Genomic DNA, 22,002 nt, shown 5'->3' with positions numbered 1-22,002 from the left:
CCCACTTTGATCTCATGATTCTTGATTTGGGTTGTTTCTAGATCTTGACTATTGTGAATAACACAGCAATAAAATAACCATACATTTATTTTAAAATATTTTTTGTATTCTCCAATGGCTGGAGCACAATTCTCCAATAGCACAGCAGGTAGGGCATTTGCCTTGCATGTGGCTGATCCGGGTTCAATTCCTTTGCCCCTCTCACCGCAAGGCAGAGCCTGGCAAGCTACCCGTGGCATATTTGATATGCCCAAAACAGTAACAAGTCTCGCAATGGAGACATTATGGTGCCCGCTCGAGCAAATTCATGAGCAATGGGATGACAGTGATTCTTTAGATTGATACCATAGAGTAGAATTGTTGAATTAGATGGTGTATCTATGACCAATTTTTTAATAAGAATTTTATTTTATTGAATCACCATGTGGAAAATTGCAATGCTTTCAGGCTTAAGTCTTAGTCATACAATGCTGAAACAACCATCCCTTCACCAGTGCCCAGATCCCACCACCAAAAAAAACCCACAGTACACCTCCCATTCCGCCCACCCCCGCACCCCCCACCCTGCCTTGTAACTGATAAATTTCACTTTACTTTCTATTTACTTTGGTTACATTCAATATTTCAACACTAACCTCACCATTATTGTTAGGAGCACCCCACTAGAGTCAGACCTGTTGTGAAGAGAAATGAGGTCGCGCGGCTTTGGATTTCTGTACTTTAACAACTAAGCCCAGGGAGATTCCTTCCGGATGTTGGATCATTGCAAGCTTGTAAACCCCATCTGTGGTCATCATAATATGGCGGTCCCCACGCCATTCATCCCCAGGAAGGGACAGGCGAGAGAGAGAAATACCTTTCCCCTCCTGGGCCGGCATGGGGTTGAGGTTTAGTTCTCAGGCTGGAGACATTCTGCAAGTAGCTGCCCATGTCGAAAGTGGTTTAGCTGGGTCTGGATTCACGCTCGTGCAGCTGCGGAGGGACCGCACAGTGCGGCCCCCGGGATCACATCTCGGCAGTGGCAGGAGGGGCCGGTGCCTCCCCTATGATCAATTTTTTTGAAAAATGTCCCTATTGTTTTCACATGGCCTTGTATTCTCACTGACAGTGATTGATTTTTCTTTCTTTACACCCTTTATTTTTTGCATTTTTATTTAGGTAATTATAAATGATGAAGAGGTAATATCTCATTGATGATTTTGATGTAGGCAGGCAGGCAGATAGGGAAGGCCCCTCCCCAGACAGTGGTAGTAAACCTCCTGGGAAGTAATAGCCCTGACCTCATGGAGTACTGGTACCAGTTGTAACAGACCCTGAGAAGGCTGGATTCCTACAGAATGACAGCAGCAGAGATAGAGACCAATTAAGGACCTGAAAGAGATTCATCAGAAACTACAAAGCTGCTCCTTTGACACCTGACCAGCCCCAACCTCTGCCAGAAAACTCCAGACTAAGGCATCTCTAAGAATAGGCATGTGAAAACCAGTCTTTTTTTTTTTTTTTGCTTTTTGGTTCACACCGGGCGATGCATTGCTCCGGCCCCCATATGAAAACCAGTCTTAAAGACCATTTCAAGGCTTCTCCACCTTTGGGGAAGCCCGCACTCTCCCCTGAGTGTGTTCCTCTCTCTCTCTCTCTCTCTCTCTCTCTCTCTCTCTCTCTCTCTCTCTCTCTCTCTCTCTCTCTCTCTCTCCTCCCCTTCAGAACCTCCAAATAAAATCTGTTTTACTTCACTGCTTGTCTACTCCTGAAATTCTTTTCTGCAAGGCAACACAACATTCCTGTATTCCTGGGTCCCAGGTGACAGAGGCAGATCAGGAGAAAGTGACCGTCTTTCTCCTCCCTGCTTCAACAAGTCACCAGTGGGGCTCACCTCTATCAGTTTGATTTGTATGTCTCTGGTAATCAATGATGATGAGCATTTTTATAAGTCTGTTTGTCACCAATATATCTTCTTTGGTGAATTGCTTGTTCAACTCTTCAGCTCACCGATTTTGTTTTATTTTTAAAATTTGGGGACCACACACATTGGTGCTCACTGAACCATGTGATGTCAAGAATTGAGCCAGACCACCTGCATGGAAAACATGGCTCCATTCAACTTTCTCTTTGATCCTCTCACCATTTTTAATGGGGTTGTTAGCCTTTTTTCTTGTCAACTTCTGTGAGCTCTTAATATATATTTGGGTATTAGCTATTTATCAGATGTATAATGTACAACTTTCTGAGTTGTTGTTGAGTGATGCAGAGTCTCTTGCCCGCACGCCTGGCTGTCTTCCCTGGGGCCCCTCAGATGGGATAGGCTCCAGCTTCCCTCCCCGCCTCAAGCAGAGCTCCCGGAGGCTGAAGACCACCAGAACCTGGCTACAGCCATGCTGGAGGCCCCTCTCCACACATTCGGACAGGCCTCATGCATGAAGGTACTGGCAGAGGAACCCAGGTGTGTGTAATCCCATCAACGGCCAACATCCAGAGACTTAAAAGCGAGCTCCCAGAAGTAGGATATCTTTAGCCTACTTCTCTCCCTGGGAGAAACTGGCAATCTTCTGAGAGTTTCCTGCCCACATGGGACAGCCTTGCAAGCTTCCCATGGTGTATTCATATGCAAAATCCAGTAACAAGCTGGATCTCATTCCCCTGACCCTGAAGAGTCCCCAGTGCAATATCGTTAGGAGGGCCGAGTCGAGATGGACTGCTAAGATCTCAGGGAAAGTACGAAATGAGATGTTACTGAGCCCGCCCGAGAAATCGGTGATTAATGGGATTTTGTGTGATTCATGTGTGATAATATAAAACTATTTCCTTCCATTTAATAGGATATCTTTTTAGTGATATTCTTTGTCATTATCCTACTTGCTTATTTTTTAATTTTGTAGCCCTTACTATTGGCGTCCAATTTCTGAAAGCATCATTGAAGCCAATATCTGCAGTGTTTCGCCCATGTTTTTCTTGATGTGTTTTATGGTTTGGAACCAACATCCAAGACTTTTATCCATTTTGAGTTAACTTTTGTGCTTGGTATGAGATATTGATTCAGTTTTATTCTTTTGCATGTGGCTATCCAGTTTTCCCGATATAATTTATTGAAGATACTTTCTCATTTTCATTTTATGCTCTTGGCTCTATAGTAATACATTTTAGTGTCTTGTGCAATAAACTATTAAAATGCTAGATTTCTGTAAGCCTGTCCCAACAAACTATCTATTAACTTTAATTTTGTGGTATAACCATTTCAAAGAAAGTCATGAGCACTCATTTCTCTATTATTAGAAACCTCTCCATCCCCATTCTTGGAGGATGGAAAAGGAAAGATAAAGAAGAAAGGATTCAGCTCAGAGTAATCAAACATTTGAGATCTAGAGTTGAACTAAAGAGGTTCAGACCTCAGCATAACATAGGTGACTGAAAAAATACATTCTTTAAAATGAGAACAATGCTTGCCCATGGTTTGGAGGGCTGTTTGAAGGACTGAGAGAAATGATTCTTAAAATAGAGTTTAGTGGCCTCCTTCCCCCCTCTCAAACCCACTTGTTTTAAAAGGCTCTTTCCTGTGTCTCCTCTCTTCCCTTGCATTCATCAAAACTTCATCAAAACAAATGAAACTTTAATATTTCTGAAGTCTCTCCATGTTTTCAGATTTGGGGTTACCTCTTCCAGGGATGACCATTACATTATTGTGTGAGAAATTTTATGGGTTTTCTTTTTACATATCAGACTAATTTTATTAAAAAAAATTTTTTTGGCTTTTTTGGGTTATGGCGATGCTCAAGGATTCCTCCTGGCTCTGCGCTCAGGAAATACTTCTGGCAGTGCTCGGTTGACCCTATGGGATGCTGGGATTCGAACCCTGGTCGGCAGCATGCAAGGCAAAAGCTCTCCCTGCTGGACTATCACTCCAGCCCCAATTTTATGTTTTTAACCCCTGTAAAAATCAGATTCAGTTACAATGGACAAAACAAATGATTGTCCTCTTACTTCTTTCTCCACATCCCACTCAACCAAAGCACCCACCCCTCCTATGAGGCTCCCCTGACAAAGGCAAGAGGTAGTCTTGTGTTGTCCCTGATCTCTGAAACACATCCTGTTCCCATCTGGACATGTAGAGTCCATGGCTCCATTGTCTTCCTCTGCTTTCCTAGGGCAGTCAGCTGTTCCAATGAACGGGGGCCTAATATTTTTTATAGTCCTAGAGCCCCCAACTTGGCAAGGTAAAGAAGAGGAGCTATAAACATTTTTAGCAATTCTTCCCTAAAACCTATTCTCTGTGCCTGTGCTGTGCATTCCCAAGGGTAGAATGAGCTAAACTTGGCTTGCAAAAGCACCAGGAATGTCTCTGCTAAACTCCTTAAAATTTTCCAGAAAGGCCACAATGGAGGTAAACAGTCACCTAAAGATTGTTGGAAAGGATCCTTTCCTTTCCAGGAATTTGATGCTCCCAGTATACAGACAAATGTTTTAGTAGAAGAACTTCTGGAGTCTTGGGGAATCTACCATAATTCTCAAAGGACCAGCTTGCAACCTTGAACAGATTTCACCCTCCTTCTGGACTTTATTTTCAACAAACATAAATCAAATAATTTGGGCTTGATTGTTTTTAACTTTCAATCTAGGAAGAAGTGGCTTCATTCTTTGTTGATACTTTCCAACTTTATCATAGTTTTTAAGTAAGAGAACGTATTTATAATTTTCTGGACATCTTACAAATTCTTTCGTATTTTTTTCCACAACAAGCATGGAACATGTTTCATGCTTGAGGTCTTGCTGTGGAGACTGCCACATTTCCATGTTTTAATGTCGTTCAGAAATTATTTTTAAAATGTGTGTGCAGCAGGCAAAATCTCCCAAAGTTTTGTTGCAAATCTGTCCTTCTCTTTTATTTTAAGTAAACGCTGATTTGGAAAAATCATATTATTCTTCTTCTGTATGTGACAATGTACACATCTTTTTGTTAATTGAAAGTGCTTAGTAGAAAAGAAACACATGAGTAAAAGTGTCACCTTAAAACATGTGCCCATTTTTGAGGAAGTAATTGACTAGGTAGGCTACCGTTACATTCAATGAATAAGTCACTGCCCTGAACACTAAGAAGTGGCATAGATTTATCTCTGGATCGCTTTGTATAAATCTCTTCAAAGATTCAACTCCGACTATGTAACAAGCAGACCTGAGATCTCAAGTTTTGGCACTGAGATGCCAAAAAAAACTAATGTATTCACCAGAGTAAACTTACAGGAAGAAGACTTAAATCAATTCAATCTCTTAGAATAGAGAGACATGGTAGACAATAAGAGCATGAGTTACCATTATTCTGATGACTCATATTGCCACAAAATCAGCATCAGTTTAGGGCTCACTCAGAGAATCATCTTATTATTATAACTAGAGAAAAGGAGGAAAGGGGAACAGAAATCACAGAAACACCTGGCTGATGATTTTATATAGTTATATACATATTTTAATTTTACTTGGTAATACAACACCGTTCACTGTAAAATCACAAGCAGACACAGTATTTAGAAATATTATAGATAATTAAATGAATGAGCAAAATATTGATGCATTTTAGGCTAATAAGAAAAAAGATATTTGGTTGTCATGTAGATAGAACTCCTATTTAATATAGCCAACTCATGTTTAGCATTCCTAGTAAGAAAGATAAGCATAATGACAGCAAACATTTAATTATTTTTTGTCTCAAACTAAGTTTCCTGATCTTAAAAAGAAATATATTTATTTTATTTTTAAGTTAAAAATGTCTTCTTCAACATATTGGATTTAGGTTCATATTTTAGTTCTTAATCTTTGAGAATATTCTGATTAAACTTTAAGATAAACCAGTTAGACAATGAGTTGTAAAACATTAATAGTTTTAGGTATATTAAGCATAAAAATTAACTTAACTTTCCTAAACAAAGAATTCACTGTATTTGGATAGAGAGAACACCATACAGTTTTCATGAAAATAGCCTTATAAACAAGCTTCTCTAGAATTATTTATAGCCTAACACACTCATGAGAATAAAAGATTAGGAAACAAACCACATTTCCAAGATTCATGCTGGCTGGGAACAGACATAGGAAGATTACTACGGTGGTCACACTCCATGACCACAAAGGTGCTTTGATTCTCTGGTTCTTGTTTCTAAAACTCTGAGTTCATCTCTGACTGGAAACTAATGTGCTATTTTCTTATACTCTCTGCCCTCAACTTCACTACCATGTTGGACCAATGCATCTAGCAGCGCTAAAAGGAATTAAAAAATCATTCACACAAAGAATTGACAGGGTAGATGGTTAGGTTTCTAGCTACATAAACTAATGTAGCAATTTTTTCCACAAAGACAACACAGTTAGCAGTCCCTTTCTTTTGGTTGCTTATGAGCTTGAGTTTTCTTATGTTGCCTCTCATAGTCACCTCCTCAGTACTTATGATAGGTATATTATCTTTGGCCCCTCCACAGGGCCTTACCCAAGGCCACAAAAGTGCAGAGATAAAGCTGAATCAGATCTTCTGGTTCTAAAATTCCACAAGTCAAAAACTAAGAGCAGGATGAGCCCTCAAAAAGTCTGTGAAGTCACTGATACTCATCATTGCATGCCCCCCCTCCATAAATACACACTCTCCAACCCAAATGGGGTGTTTCTTTCCCTTCTGAGTGCCAAAGTTCCGTCACTGAACTTGTCTCTTGCCACTGGATTGCATAGTGACTTGGATGAGGCTCAGGAACCAGTAACCAAAACACAGTGCTCTCAGATCATACCAATGAGGATGAAAGCTAGTAAAATGTGAAAATGAGACAGTCAATTCCATGAAGTTGTCTCTTTTAATAGATTGCATGCTTACAAGAAGCTCTTAAGAAGCCTTAAGAAGAGAAAAGACTTAAGAAGAAGCCAAACTGATTAAAACCAGAATAACTAAGAAGTAGGAGTAATACCATCCTTAGATCAAAAGAATCCTCTTTGTTTGTTTGTTCTTGAGCCACACCCCAGTGGTGCTCAGGGGCTTGAGAGACTATTTGCCATGCTGGAGATGGAACCTGTGCAAGTCAAGTGTCTTATCTTCTGTACTATCTGTACTTCTGTACTATCAACCCAAGTTTGACCTAAAGAATCTCAGCACATACCCTGAGGTCACTTCTTTTGAGAATTTCTTCTCCTCTAATGCTCCAGTTGCACAACTAAGGGACAAGAAGTTGCACAACTAAGGAATAAGAAGTTCATAGAGTGAAGGAAACGTACCTATTTTGGACTCAGAATTTCCCCCTTTCACCCATTCAGCTTACTCTGAGCCTCATAATTCTCTGACCAGTTCTAGAGCATGTGTGACTGCTTCTTTAGGCTCGTCTTTCTGATGATAAGCATTACCACATATGGACATGGCTCTAGGCCCAAGAGTTAACTGTGGGGTAATATGGAGGTAGTGAGTTAGGACAGAACTTGGCCATGCATATATGTGCATGCAAGTACACATCCTCAATAAGAGTTGTGTGTTTTGATGTGTTGTGTGTGTGGGGGTGAAGTAAGTGAGGGAGTTAGGAGCCTTTTTTTTTGTTTGTATTTTTGACCCACCCCTACAAGTGTTAAGAGCAAGAGCAAGTCTAAGAACAGTTCTAGAGATATGCTACATCACAATTTGATGAGCAGCTGAAATGCACCAAGACCTCACCTTAAAAACACCTCTACTAGAGTTTAGATCCATATTCTGGTTCATTAACCAGAAAATCCCAGACTCTGACCCAACATTTTCCACCCAAGGTTATCAGTACAAATAGGTTCCACTGGTGCCTACTCTTTATGCAAAGGAAACATATAATAAATGTCATTCACTAATTGTGGTATCTAATCATATTCTCTAAACACATAGCTCGCATAGTTGTCCATTTACCTTCCAACGAACCAAGAGTTTTTGTCTGCAAGTATGTGTAAGCACACTGATCATTGTCCCAAAAACATCATCTAAGATTAACTTTTACAAGTTTCTAGTTATTTCAGTCTAATGCAATCCACCTCTTCGGTGGCAGGTGCCCCGGTGGTTTTGAGATCAAGATCTGCACTGGACTTACTACTCTTGTAAGAAGACTTCCAGTGGAGCAGCATGATCTTCTTAAAGTACTTGATGGTATTGTTCTTGACCGTGACGAAGCACAAGGTGTTGATCATGCTGTTGCTCATGGCGATGCACTCGACGATGTAGAAAGCTGTAAGATAGTGTTTCTCCTTCACGAACACAGTGGGGAAGAAGTCACGCACGATAGTGAAGCCATAGAAGGGCGCCCAGCATAGGACATAAGCTATGAGGATGCACATGAGGACCAGGACCGTCTTCCGGCGGCAGCGAAGGCGCTTGCGGATCTGCTCCGTCTGGAAACCAGGGACTGCCTTGAACCAGAGCTCGCGGGAGATCCTGGCATAGCACAGGGTCATGGTGACCACCGGGCCCAAAAACTCGATGCCAAAGATGAAGAGGAAGTAGGACTTATAGTAGATCTGTTGGTCCACTGGCCAGATTTGGCCACAGAAGATCTTCTCCTGGTCCTTGACAATGATGAGAACGGTTTCTGTTGTGAAGTAAGCTGAAGGGATGGCAATGAGGATTGACACCACCCACACCAAAGCGATCAAGCCAGTGGCCGTTTGATACTTCATCCGGGGTCTCAGTGGGTGGACAATGGCAAGATATCTAGGACAAAAATGCAAAGGGGTCAAGTACTGTGACAAGGAAGTTCTGGGTGTTATTATTTTAACAATGTTGAGGGGCAACCACATGGTTTGTGCAGAGGAAAAGCCCACCATGGTATGGGGGCTTCCCAGAGACCCAACTTAGAAAGTAAAGCCTAGCCCTACTCCTTACCAGCTGTGTAACTTCAGACAAATTTTGTTTAATCTCACTGAATCCGTTTTCTTATCTGCAAAAGCATTTGCTTTTGGGGATTAAATGTGCTAATATATACAAATCCTAGCATAGCTTAAACACAGTAAATACTCAATAAATTATTGTTGAACATAGAAATAATGCCTCCCATAAGTTTTGTTCCCTGGCTCTATTCCCAGAGTATTCATGTTTTCAGCACCATTCAGCCTAATTCCTCCACAGTTCAGAGCTAAAAAGATTTGATAATTCAAAGATTTGTTGGGAAAATTTGCTTTTTTCCAATGGAATCAGAATTTTAAGTCTCCTCTTTATTCTCTATTAAAAAATAACAACAGCAACAACAAAACACATTGCTCTACAGGACTGAGAAAATAAAGTGGTTGAGGATATGCCTAGTAAGATGCTGAGTTCAATCCCCAGCACTGTCTGGCTTCCAGAACACCTCTGAGTGTAGCCCTATGAAAAATATTAGTTGGATTTTATTTCTAAAAGATTTGCTCTTCATGAAAAGACAAAGGAAAAGCTTATGATCATTTAGCTAAATTTCTTGGTGGAAAAGTGAGGTTAATAAGAAATTGACTTTCTTAAGGTCATATATGATAGAAACATTTCACATAGCTGATGAGAAGGTCAATTTAGAATATACATGCACTTAAGAAAAATCACTTTAAGCACCAAAAGATGTTGTTTTGTCCTCTGCAAAAAAAAAAAAAAAGAAGAAGAAAGACCATACTGCTGTTACCGAAGTCATACTGCTGTTACCGAAGTGGTCCAGGAGAGCAAAGAAAGAGCACTTTCTGGGGGCTGTGAGTCATGTGTGTGGTATGAAAGCCTCCTTCCCAGAGAGAGTGCACATACTTAGGCTGAGAGCTCCGGTTTCCTGGAAGACTTTCTATATCTGGCAGGGGGTGGAAGTTGAAGAAGGAGCAAGATGGGAAACGAAGTGGAAAGGAACGGCTAACCAGCACTGGAAATAAACACATTTGCACGTGTCTACAGCTTATCCCAGTTAGAATTCAGAACAAGTGTGACAGGACCCTGAAGGATGGCCAAACCAATTCTATTTCCTTTGAAACCAATCCCACTGAGGTCATCTTTCTTGGGGTTTTGATTCAAAGAGGACGTTTCGCTCTTTTTCTGATTATGTTCCAGCTGCTTCTTTCTCTCCATCCTGCAATCCCCCACAAGCCAGGAAGCCAACTCCACTGAGTGTTATTTGGAGTGTTCAACTAAAGACTAAAGACTCTCTTCTACCTTCAACTGTAAGATGAAGTTGGATGGATTGGCTCCACCTTCTGAATACCCAGCTGGTGTTTAACATGCTCTAGGAACAACAATCTGTGGCACCCTTGCCTCTCTCTCAAGTGCTTAAGGGTGAAATAAAAATGATATAGGTAATCTTTTCTCTACACTCGATGATGAAGTTTATAATGACCACAATGCTCCTGTTCTGATGAGTACAACAAACTTACTCCCACTCACAATGAAAACAACTTATCATTTTTGCTCTTACTAAGATCTATGCCTTTATGTCTTTTCAACCCATTCTGTTGATTGCTTGAATATTACTATATTCTTATGGGGTCAATGCAACATCTGTAACATTGGAATATTACCAGCTTCACCAGCCTCACAGAGAAACTTTGAGATTTCAACGAGACTCTTCATATAAGCAACAGATCATTAATTTACAATAACTGATTATTAACTCAAAATGTATTGTTTTCTCACTTAGTCTGTCTTCAGGTTAATTTTTCTTTCCACTCTTCATTGGAAAATAAACATATTGGATCAATTTATCTTTAAGTCAAAACTACTCTTCAGGATAATGTGCAACTACTCATAAAATAATTATCCTGACTTTCTCTACATCACCAAACTCCATCCTTAGTAATGAAGTTGTACAAGAAATATTGTACTCCAGAGATATATAAGAAACAATGGATAACACCAACCCTACTGAATATGTCAGGGAGTTATGACGTCCATTTGACAGATAATCACATCAGATTTAGAAACACTAAATAGCCTGTCAAAATCCGTGAAGTTAAAAATGAATGAAACAGTGGCACAAGCCATCTTCTTCCAAATCCAGTGGACTGTCTAATAGCCATTCCCCCACCCCCGCCCCCACCACCCTGCCTCCTTTTACTCTGGTCTTCCTGGAATTCTGGTGATTTCTCCCTGCCCTGCCTTTATTCTTTCCTTCACGGTCAGTTTCTACCGTTTTTGCCTTTAGATGTGCCCAGAAGTTCTCAGGCAATTGACCCCTCCTCCCTGTTTATGGGAAGCCCTTGACCTTCCCTGTGTGTCAGCCACTATGATGGCCCAGGTTCAGATCCACAGGGAGGCAACACTTACCCAGAGAACAGAGAGTAAAGGCTACTGGACAAAGTCATGCCCAGATAGTCATGGTGTGGCAGTGGTGAAAGGAGTGGTTTTTAAAAAAGGGGGGGCATTTGGGCTCCCTCTCTGTCCCTAGGATCAACCCCAACTCAGTCCAGAAATTGGAGGTCATAGAAGCTTCTAAACCATTATGGACTGGATGAGTGAATCACCCACTTCTTGGACCATTAGGCCCCCACCAGTCAACTCACCGGGGAATCTCAATGCTCCCTAATGTTCTGACTCTCGCCTTCATTGGTTTCATCCAGACAGAGGAGCTGGCAACAGGCACTGGCTAGACTTGCCAGTTCTCCCAAGTTTCTAAGTAACATAAGAGAAAGTTCTCCAGTGTCACCACATGCTCAAGGACGTGAGAAAACCTGTCCCCAAAGATAGTGCTGGTGTCCCTACAACCAGAGGAAAGCCAGATCCCAGAGGGGACGGTGACCTCTGATGACCTTTTCCAGTTCTCTGCTGCTGCTGGTCTGACCCCCTGAGAGTAGCTTTGGAGAGATTCTAGCATGAGTAATGCAACTTTTCTATTTTCTGCTCCTATTTTGTTCCTCATCCCTGCCCCACCTATTCTCCCCAGGAAACCTTGTACCTCAAGCACTCCCAACTCTCAGCTTTTGTACACACTGACTTTCTTAGAAACCCTTACCTCACCATCGCTGAACCCCAATTTTTGAAGGCCAGTTAAAAGTCTTCACCACTGTTGGACTACTAAGACACTCTTACTCTTTCTTAAATTTTATTTAAAATATATCCTTTTCACTGGAAAAGAATAGGTATTGGAATATTGTATGACTGAAACCCAATCATGAACAACCTTGCAACTGTGTATCTCATGGTAATTCAATTAAAAATTAATGAATTAATCAAATGTACCTTTTACAGGACAGAGAGATGATGCAGGGCTTTCCCTTGTTTATTTACTCCAGATATGTTTACCTCCTGATCCCAGGCACCACTTATAGTCTGTGTACCAGGAGGAGTGACCCCTGAGCAGAGAGCCAGGAGTAAGTCTTGAACACTTCGAGTTGTGACACAGTCCCCTCCCCATAAATAAAAGTGAAATAAAATATACCCTGTCCATATTCTCTGAGAGTTTCATAAATGTTTTGTCTTCCCATCTCAACTCATTCTAGATGGTAAATTTTTCAAGAGCAGGGACTGTATCTTCCTTTATAACCTTTCCTTGTCAGTAAATTCTTTACACAGAGTCTATTGGGCACCTAATACTTAAATAAAATGTCACCCTCAGCAGAGCATGACATTGAGTGAATAGAAATGTGTTGAGTCATACTGATGATTTTCAAAAAGATTGCAACCTTTTTTTCAGAAAACAGGACACAGCTATGTTTACCCAACACAGAATGGGAAGCAATATGGACCCCAGTAATGAAAGATGGGAAGAGTGATCCCAGGGGCTAAAGTTTTCTTTTGTAGATCATGGACTATTATGGGGGACTGAGGTTTTTGAGCAAGAGCAGGAGACACAGGGCAGATTCCTTTGACTCATTTTGCTTTTTTCCCTCTGGGACCTTCTCTTTCTTCCCAGAACCTTCAGGTTTGTCTTAGAGCCTTGGCACTTGTATTTCCCTTTGTTTAGAATGCTTGTTTCGTTTTGTTTGTTTTGCATAGATATTCCTAAAAACAGCATCCCCCTATTCTCCCCTACAACATTCAAAGTTCTGTTCAAATGTCTTCTCAGAAACACTTTTTGAGTCTTTCTACATGCACTCTCAGTGTTTTTGTGTAACCGTTGATTTGTTTTTGTTGAAAGCATTTCTCACACCCCCAAATTACCTTCTTCTAATTTGTTTGCCTGACTGTTCTCTCTAAGTATCCCTAGGTTCCTTGAGGGCAGGGAGTTTTCCGCTCTCCATATCCCCAGTCTTATACTTGGAATAGTTTCTGACACATTATTCGGTGGATGGAGATGAGTCAGTGTCTAATGTCTTGCGAGCATAAGGCTCCAAATTTGCTCCCTGGTGCCACTGAGTATGCTGAGCATGGTGTTAGCGGGAGCCAGTTCATGGAGTCTGGAGGCGCTGCTATCTGTGATCCCTGACACTGCAAGCTAGTTCTACACTGAGCACTAGACCCATGGGTGTGACAAAACCACCCCTTCCTCCATGACCCCCACAACTCAAAAGAAAAGATGTGCTAGCTCTGTGGCCAGGAGTGTGAGCCATGGACACCACGTATGTGAGCACCACCATGACCACTGCTCAAGCACTGTGAGTAAGAATGCGCATAAGCACCACACAACTAGGTGAGTGTAGACCCTGTAAACCTGAGCACAAGCAGAAAAACTAAAGGGGTAGGTGTGATTCCACCTGATACCCCCACACCAAGAATAGACCATGGGAGTCCAGTACTGGGCACACAGGTAGGTGCATGAAACAGGATCTAGAAACAAGACTCTTGGGTGGGGTAGGGGGTGGGGGAAGGAGACCTCAGCCAAGAAAAAAGGGGACTTTCTGGTTTAAATGATCAGCAATACCATGGAGCCAATAACAGAAACAGAAGTTCAAACAGGTAGAAGGTAACCAGTTTTCCGTTCCATCTTCAGAGCTGTATATCTTAGGAATTTTGCATGACAATTTTTTCACAAAAAGGGAGAGGTTTGGGGGGGCTTCAAAGTAGTGCTCAGGATGCCTGGGTAATTCTCCACCAACCTAGGCAGCGGGTCAAGGCAAGGGCCCTGGGAGATGGTGCTCCCTAACAGTGCTCAGAGGCTTCCAAGGCTCAGTGTGCTCACAAGATTTGTGGTGCTGAGGTTCAAAGTCATGTATCACCTCCCCAGCCAGTGATTCTTTTTTAAAGCACATCACATAAACTGTCATTTCAATTAATACAATAAGAGTCACAATCAGAAATAATTAATAGTTTTTCAGGGATATATTTGTTATTCCTTTAAAGGTTAATTCATCTTACTCCCTCATTTGTGGGATATAAATGTCTACAGGGAATATGCTCTGAGGCAAAGAAAGAAGAGCAGGAGAACTGGTATTCAGAGGGAAGCTAGTCACTGGGGTAGGGGTGAGGGGTAAAAGTTAAGGAAGAGCGCACTAGGACAATGGGGGAGGGGGAAAGTGCCTGCCACAGAGGCAGACTGTAGGGTGTGAGGGGTTGGGAAACTGGGGACATTGGTGGAGGGTAGTGGCCACTGGTGAAGGGATTGGTGTTGGAACATTGTACGCATGAAACTAAATTGTTGAACATTGTACGCATGTAACTTGGTAATTCATATTGACTCCATTTTAAAAATTGATTATATCAACAATACTTTTTGTTGCATACCCAATTTTAAACATTGTCCTTAAGAATTGCATACATTACATCAGGGTTTTTTAAAAAATTATTCCCATTTTATACACAGAAAATTGAGGCTGAGAGATCAAATTACTAACATGACACCCCATGGCAAATATGTGGCACAAGTGTGGTATAAGCCCAGGCAGAATAACTGCCCACACTGTTCCTACAGAAATGCCATTCAACTAAAACAAAGGTGTTTTCATAACTGTAGGTGTATTTGTAACATCAAGATAAGAAATAGTTACTCCACATTAACTAAATCAAACTTGAGAAACACCAAACAAAAGCTGAACATACAGGGCCAGATAATAATCAATGAGATTGTAAGCCACAGGAACGAGATGGCAAAACCAAAAATTAACACAAACTTGAAGCAAAGATCACAAAAACCACTTGAGGAAATGCAGTGCAGTGGAGCAACCAGCTCGTGGTTACAGGCACTGAACAGCCCCATGCAGGAAGCTGTGTTCTCCCCTGTCCTCCTTCAACACTGGACACAAGTGTCCAGCTGCATCCCCACTCCAAACAGTGACAGTTTCCAGGGTGCACAGCCCATCCCCCTGGTAAACATTCCTTATTTTATCCCAGTTGCATTATATACACCTACACTGCAAGAGAATGCCTGCAGTGTTTCAGGCTAGCTGAGCTTGGCATGAAAAGAAATACAAGCCTGACTGACTAAGATACTACTTTTTTTTTTTTAATTATCCCAAAGCTTCCTGAGGCTCTGAATTTCTCTTTACTCCCCTTCTCCTGCACTGTTAGCCTTTTGACAAGTGTGGCTCCACATAGAACAGATCTCACCCAGAGAGCAGACTCCACCAAACAGCAGGAAGGTACCAAGAACCCCTCTGTCAGCAGTGGGACCATGGACAGTGGGAAAACACCTATCTGGAGTGGAGCTTCAGGGAATGACCCCCCACATACTCCATCCTGTTCCTGTGCTAAGAGAAAGCATGCTGAGGAGCAGCTGCTTCTTTCAGAAATGGCCAGGGATGGGGTGCCTGGAGCTTTTTCTTGACAGATCTGAAGGACACTTTGCTTGACTAACTCCTTCCATCCCCTTCTGTAGACTCATCTGAGACCTCTGAGGGCATCACACTATGGGGCTCCATGACTCATGTGGAAGACCCTCCCCACAGGGTCCACACCTCTGAGCACCATTTCAGATGACAGACCCCAGACTGTCTAAGCAGCAGCTCCCTGATGTACTTCTCAGGGAATAAAGGCTTCACTGCTCACTGGTTTTAAAGCCTATTCCTCGGGTCTGCCCTTTTCTAGTTGTCTCTCCTTTGTGCTCCTTCCAGGGACATTGTCCTGAGGGTGTACTGACTGGGGGAGAGAGAGGACTGAACTCTACCGGAGCCTAGGAGGCCACAAATATGGTCTGTTGGCAAAATAAAGAGAGGCAGGCCGTTTAGATCCCAGTACCAGGCTGACTTGACCCTTAAGATTACTCTAATTAGCCTGTAACAAGGATTCAGAATGCAAATTGAGAGTCCAGTTTCAGGCAGAAGAACTTGCAAAGATTGTCCCCCATAGAATAAAAACTATCTGACCCATTAACACAAGTGATAGACTAAATCAAGACTACATAGAACAAAGGAAAGGCTCCCATAAGCCGTTCTTACTGGTTCTACTCACAGTCACTAGAAACAGGTCTTCTGTATGTATACATGTATGTATGTATGTATGTATGTATGTATAAAGCAGATCACAAAAATAGTTTATGGAACTACAAAAAGAGTAGATATGCATAGGATCCTTTTTCCCCCTTTCCTCTTGAAAAAATAATCCTCAACCTTATTTTTGGTTGGTGTAGGGTCATACTTTAGTAGTGAATGTCTTGATGACATTCTTTATTTGTAACTTAAACTTGTCTTCCTACACTTTCCCTTATCTGTCAACCTCTAGACCTTAAACAGAGGCAAGATCTAGAATTGAATCCACATAAGAGGGATCAGAAGTCTTTCCACTGTGGAACAAGAGGGGTTCTGCTACTATCAGACTGATCGCAGCTATAAAACTAGAACTCTTCTTACTGTTCAGTCGGTGAGCAACCTTGAGCCCCGTGGATGGAGATACTGCTGAATCTCATCAATCCACAACTTCAGTACAGAAGGATTAATCCCAGTGCCCTTCACTCACCTGTCAATGGCGATGGCCAGCAGGGCATTCGTGGAGACATAGAGAGAGACAGTGCGCAGGTAGTTCACGGAGGCACACAAGATGTGGCCATGCTCCCAGGAGAGCTGGCGAACCACATAGTAATCCATCTCAAAAGGGCAGCAGACAATGGCCACCAAAAAGTCAGAGATGGCCAGGTTCGCAATGAGCACATTGGTGAGGTTGCGCAGCTTTTTGTAACGGGCCAGGGCAGCAATGAAGATAAAATTTCCAATGCCACAGACCAGCATGATGCCCACCAGGGCCACACCAATGACAATCTTGGCTGCAAAGAAAGTCCGAGAATTGGTCACATCCTCATCTTCATCCAGGGGCAGATCATAGTCACTGTAACTGGAGTTGAATGGGAAGGGAGAAGCTTGAGCTTCTTGGGAATCGAGCATGGAAAGGAAGCTGGTGGAGGCAGAGGTGTCATTCTCTTTCATAAACCCCATGGTGACTGCCATCTGGGCAGAGGATGGCAAGCAGAGTTGCTGGCAATTCCCTCGGGGTGAGATCTGGCAGAAGATGTCTCTTCTCTCTGCCTCCACTCAGTTCTACTTCGAATAAGTCAAAGTATTCCTGCCAGCATCCTCAGGACTGAGGGATTGGGTTCATTCTATGCCTCTGAAAAAAAGCATACAGACAGCTGATTATATGTTTGTGGGTGGTTATGGCCAAATTTAAAACCACCCTGTAACCTAAGCAGATCCATCAAACACCTGCTCAGAGAGGACATTAAAGTGATGGTGTGGAAATGAAAGAATTAGGGAGGGAAAACATAGCTCCAAACCACAAAGCTGCTCATCCAGGGATTGCTGGTTTGCTAGAGAAACCGCCAGGCACGAGTTCCATTTATTTCTTTTCCATGAAGTCTGAGTGGTGCACTTTTCTTCAGGGACCAAGTTAGAGTGTGTATGGAGGAAGAGGGAGTACTGAAGTGGCCTATCCTAATTTCCCCATATCCACTGTATTTGCAGAATTATCATATTTATTCTGTGCCTTGAACACAGAAATACAGCTTGGAATACCACCAAAGAGAGAGAGCTTTGAAACAATCTTCCCTGCACTCCTGAGCTATTTTTCTCAGTTTTGGCCAAACACTGCACAAAAATCATGGCACCTACCTAGCAGCCACCTTTCTCTATTCTCACTGGGCCTCCTGACCCCACATCAGAGTTTGCTGTGAGCCGGGAAGCCAAGCACAGAGATCAGCAAGACCTGTGTCCAGGCTGAGGCCCCAAGACTGAAGTTACAGCCTGTTCACTTAGTGACTTAGAAGCGGCGCTTTAGAGCCAAATCCTTCCTGCACGGATGATGTGTCCTGAGGTAAACAGCTCAGCACTTCCTCCCCAGTCCCCTACACATACACACACACAACACAACACAACACAACACAACACAACAGAGCAGAGAGAGAGAGAGAGAGAGAGAGAGAGAGAGAGAGAGAGAGCCCAGGTCCACTAAAGGCAAGCTGCCTTCAGAGGAGGCTGCTACCCCCTCCCCAGCTTCTGACTTACACTTGACACTTCCTCAGTAGTTTGCAAGGAGGGGGAGTAGACTCCTGTCCCAGACCATCCCATCCTGACATGAGAAGAAAAAGAGAGAAAAAAGGGGTACCAAGCTCATTGCTGGGACAGGGGCAGCCAAGAGGAAGCTGAGAACCTCTACCTCTGCCTGATCCTATGTCTGTGGAGGCTGTCCTCCCTAACCAAGTCTGGAGATCATCCTAAATATCAGAAGCGGAGGGAAAGGAGGGGTGTCTGTGGAGGAAGGCTCTGGGAAAAGAAGCTAGGTACTCCCGGTCCAGCGACACACACCCTAGGAAGCCAGCAGCTCCCCATTGTCCTCAGTCTGAGACCTCTGGACCTTGTCTCACTTTACAGGGGTTGACTCTAAAGTTCTTCTGCACCCAAAGTGGGTAGATCTCAGGCCCCAGGCCCATTTTCCTCTCCCTTCACGGCCCCACTTTCCCCATCTCTGTTTGGCGCAGACTTTTTTCTCCCTCTGAGCCTTTCCCTCTGTTCCTCTCAGGAGCTGTCCCTATCAAGTGTGCCAGCAGAACCTCGGGCCCCCTCCCCACCGTCGGAGGGGCCACTCCCTCCAGGTCTGAGGGGGTCTCGGCGGCACCGTAAGCAGCCCCCTCTGACGGGGCAGCTACCAGCCGGCCACCTGGAAGGCTCCACGTCAGGTTTTTTGAAACAAAGAGAAATTAAAAGTTCCCAATGGGAGGTGTGATTAGAAGAGCTGGTATTGGGAAGAGATTGTCCAACAACCCTTCCTCCTATGTTATTGTTTCAAAAAGGACCCCGGCTTCCATCCGGCGACCCCTGCTGGACCCCGACCCTGTAGCACTCGCCCGGGACCGGCCCCAGCCGCCGCTGCAGCCCTGCTGATGCGCGCTCCTCCGTTCCAACTTCGCCCAGAGGGCCCCACAGGCTATACAGTTTCGGGCCCGAGCAGGCAGGGCCCCTCGCCCCTCGCTAAACGAGCCCGCGCTGCGGAGGGGGGCGGTCCTCTAGAAACAGCCCCCTCCTCACTCAAAAGTGCCTGCACCCCGGGCGCCTTGGAGCATCCTCCCGGGAGGGCGCGCTCGGTACCTGCGGCTTTTCGGACGAGCAGATCCCAGCTCCTTTATTGGGTCGGGACGCACGACACGCAGCGGGAGACTCGGTCCCCTCGCGCTGCGCCCGCTTCTCCGGCTCCTTCTGGGCTGTAGCAGCCCCGGCTGCAGCGAGGCTGACGGCTCCGGGGAGCGCCCCCGCCCCCGCCCGGGCCCGCCCCGCGCCTGTCCCCGCCCCCGGGGCACCGGACCGCCAGCCCGTGAGGCTCCGGGGGACCCTGGGGTCGGCCTGGAAGCCCGGGGCGGGGGCGGGGGGGGGTCGTGTGGAGGTCGGGGGATCCGGGACTCGCCCCTTCGCCTCCGAGCACGACTGCTGGAGGGCACAGACAGAAGCAGCGGCTGTCGGCGAGGACACGCCGGAGTGGTCGCTCCCGGGATCCGGAGTCCGGGACGGCCGCCCCCGGGAGCATCCCGCGGCCGCTCACGCTCCGTGCTGGGAAGCCGGCGCACGAGGCGCTGGAAGTACCTGTCCCGCCCGGCGGGCAGCCGCGGGCCACGGCGCTTCTCGGCTGGCTGAGCCGGCCAGTGGCCGCCACCGCCAGAGTGGGCGACACAGCCGCTGGGCTGGTTGGATTTCAAAGGACCTGGAGATGTCCCTTCTGCCCACAACACCGTCTCAGCAGAACACGAGGACCCACCCCGGAGCCCCACCGGTCTCCAGGGTCAGCATCCCTGCCAGCTGCTTGTACCTTTGTGTAAGGGAGGCGCAAAGAGCTGCCTGCTTGAAACAATGAGCTGGAGGGAAGGGGGAGCATGTGTAGAAGCCAGAGAGAAAGGGAGGAGCCCCCACCCCCAGCGGTATCTGTTCGGAAGCCGACTCCGGTGGCCGCTATTAAAGACGGGGCACAGGAAACCTTCAAAAGTCTTCAGATGTCTCAAGAACTTAAACCTAAAATTCACGCTATAAGGAGCAATTCCGTTTCCAAAACAACTGAAACCAGGGGTTCGGACACACTTGCCATAAACATTCTTAACAGAGTTATTAACTAAAAGGTGGAAACAATTTAACTGATGGGTGAATGAGTTGCTTTTTTAAAAAAAAAATGTGGTGTACACATACCATCGAATATTTTTTCAACCTTAAAAATGAGATGTGGTAAGTCTTGGTGAGGATATGGAACAGTTAGAACCCACCACTGATGTTGGGAACATAAAATGATATGGTCTCTGTGGAAAACAGTATGACAGGTCCTTAACAAATTGAAAAGTGGAATATAAGCCAGCTAGTTTGCTTCTGGGAATATACCCAAAGAATTTACATTAGCGTCTCAAAATGATATTCATTATTTCCAGGTTCATAGCTTTATATTTATAATAACCTAAAGGGGAAGCAAAAGGGCTTACCAATGAATAAATGTATAAACAAAATGTGGTATATGCACATTATGGAATATCACCAAACCTTAAGAGGGGAGGAAATTCATCTGATGCTACTAACAAAAACACAAAAGTAATTTCACTTCCATGAGATTCCTACATTTGTCAAAATCATAGAAATTTTCTAGAGGGGTAAGGGAAGGAGGAATTACTGTTTAATGGCACAGAATTTCAATTTTTCAAAATTAAAATCAATCTGGAGCTAAATGGTGGAGATATTCATACAACAGTATGCATGCATTTAATTGCATTTAATACACTGAACTTAAAATGGCTAAGAGATCCAGGGCCATAGTTCAAAAGACTCCGGCATGTAAAACAGGTATGTTTTCCAACATGCTTTACATGCTGGAAGCCCTGGGTAGACCAGGTCTCCCAAGCACCACCAGGAGCAGTCCCTAAGCACTGAGCCCAGAGTTGCCCCAGGTCATCTCTGAATATGTCCCCTCAAAAATATAATAGTTACAATGCTAAATATTATGTGCACTATGCAAATAAATGTCAAGGAGAAAAGAATGCAGTTTTAATTTATGCTATAATTTTGATATATTAGAAAAATTCAAGCTAAGTGAAATAAGTCAAACATTATAGAGGAAGCTTGGATAGGCAGAAGGATAGAACCAGAGAGTCAAATGGTTGTGTGCCAGAAATGGGGGAATGAGGAATTATTGTTTAATGGATACAGAGTTTCTATTTGGGTGATACAAAAGTCCTAGAAATGTACAGTGGTGATGATTGTATGGTGAGGGGAATGCACCTAATATCATTGTATACTTATGGTGGTGAGCATGGACACAATGGTTCAGATCTTTTAAGTAAGACTGTCATAATTAATACATGTTTAATACCTGTGTCTACATAGAAAGGGAGTGTGTATTCCTTAGGTATAGGAACTTTAGTCTGTTTTACCACTATTAAATGTGTGATTTTAGGCAAGGCACATAACTTCTTGGAACTCCCCTTTCTCATTTATTGAATGAATGAGTTGAGCTTGCACTAAAGGTACTAGCATTTCTTCTGTTGGTTCATATCCCTTCTTGGACCTCTTCTCCCATCATTTGCACAAAACTCCTGCCACTTGCAGAAATAAAACAGCACTTTCACGTCCCTGGGAGATGGAACATGATAGTCAATTAGAACATGCCTCTAGGGACAGCTGGTCCCTCTCTACCTAGCACTCACTGTGAGAGAAGCTGTGTGACCATGGACAATGCGGTAACCAAAACTGAGCTTTCCCATTTGTAAATTACAG

General features: G+C 43.9%; 1 protein-coding gene across 2 annotated transcripts; it reads right to left on the bottom strand.

Annotated features, from left to right (window-relative positions):
* Positions 1 to 5,480: 5,480 nt before the first annotated feature.
* PROKR1 (prokineticin receptor 1) lies at positions 5,481 to 19,445 on the bottom strand. Of its 2 annotated transcripts, none has more exons than XM_004609158.2 (3): positions 19,351 to 19,445; positions 16,733 to 17,377; positions 5,481 to 8,680 (listed from the first exon to the last, which is right to left on the bottom strand). In XM_004609158.2, the coding sequence occupies exons 2-3, from the start codon at positions 17,215 to 17,217 to the stop codon at positions 7,984 to 7,986; spliced, it is 1,182 nt and encodes a 393-aa protein (XP_004609215.2). In that variant the 5' UTR covers positions 17,218 to 17,377; positions 19,351 to 19,445; the 3' UTR covers positions 5,481 to 7,983. The 2 variants fall into 2 exon arrangements, with proteins under 2 accessions (XP_004609215.2, XP_054978316.1); XM_055122341.1 differs by lacking the exon at positions 19,351 to 19,445 and adding an exon at positions 18,271 to 18,337.
* Positions 19,446 to 22,002: the final 2,557 nt, after the last annotated feature.

The sequence above is a fragment of the Sorex araneus genome, chromosome X (genome assembly GCF_027595985.1).
Source record: "Sorex araneus isolate mSorAra2 chromosome X, mSorAra2.pri, whole genome shotgun sequence".
Lineage (NCBI taxonomy): Eukaryota > Metazoa > Chordata > Mammalia > Eulipotyphla > Soricidae > Sorex > Sorex araneus.
This window is presented reverse-complemented; position numbering and strand designations above follow the sequence as displayed.

Coding starts and splice junctions, on each gene's coding strand:
- PROKR1 (XM_004609158.2), bottom strand. CDS start 17,217: ATGGCAGTCACCATGGGGTTTATGAAAGAGAATGACACCTCTGCCTCC. Junction 8,681..16,732: donor CTGGCCATCGCCATTGACAG/GTGAGTGAAGGG, acceptor TTTTTGTCCTAG/ATATCTTGCCATTGTCCACC.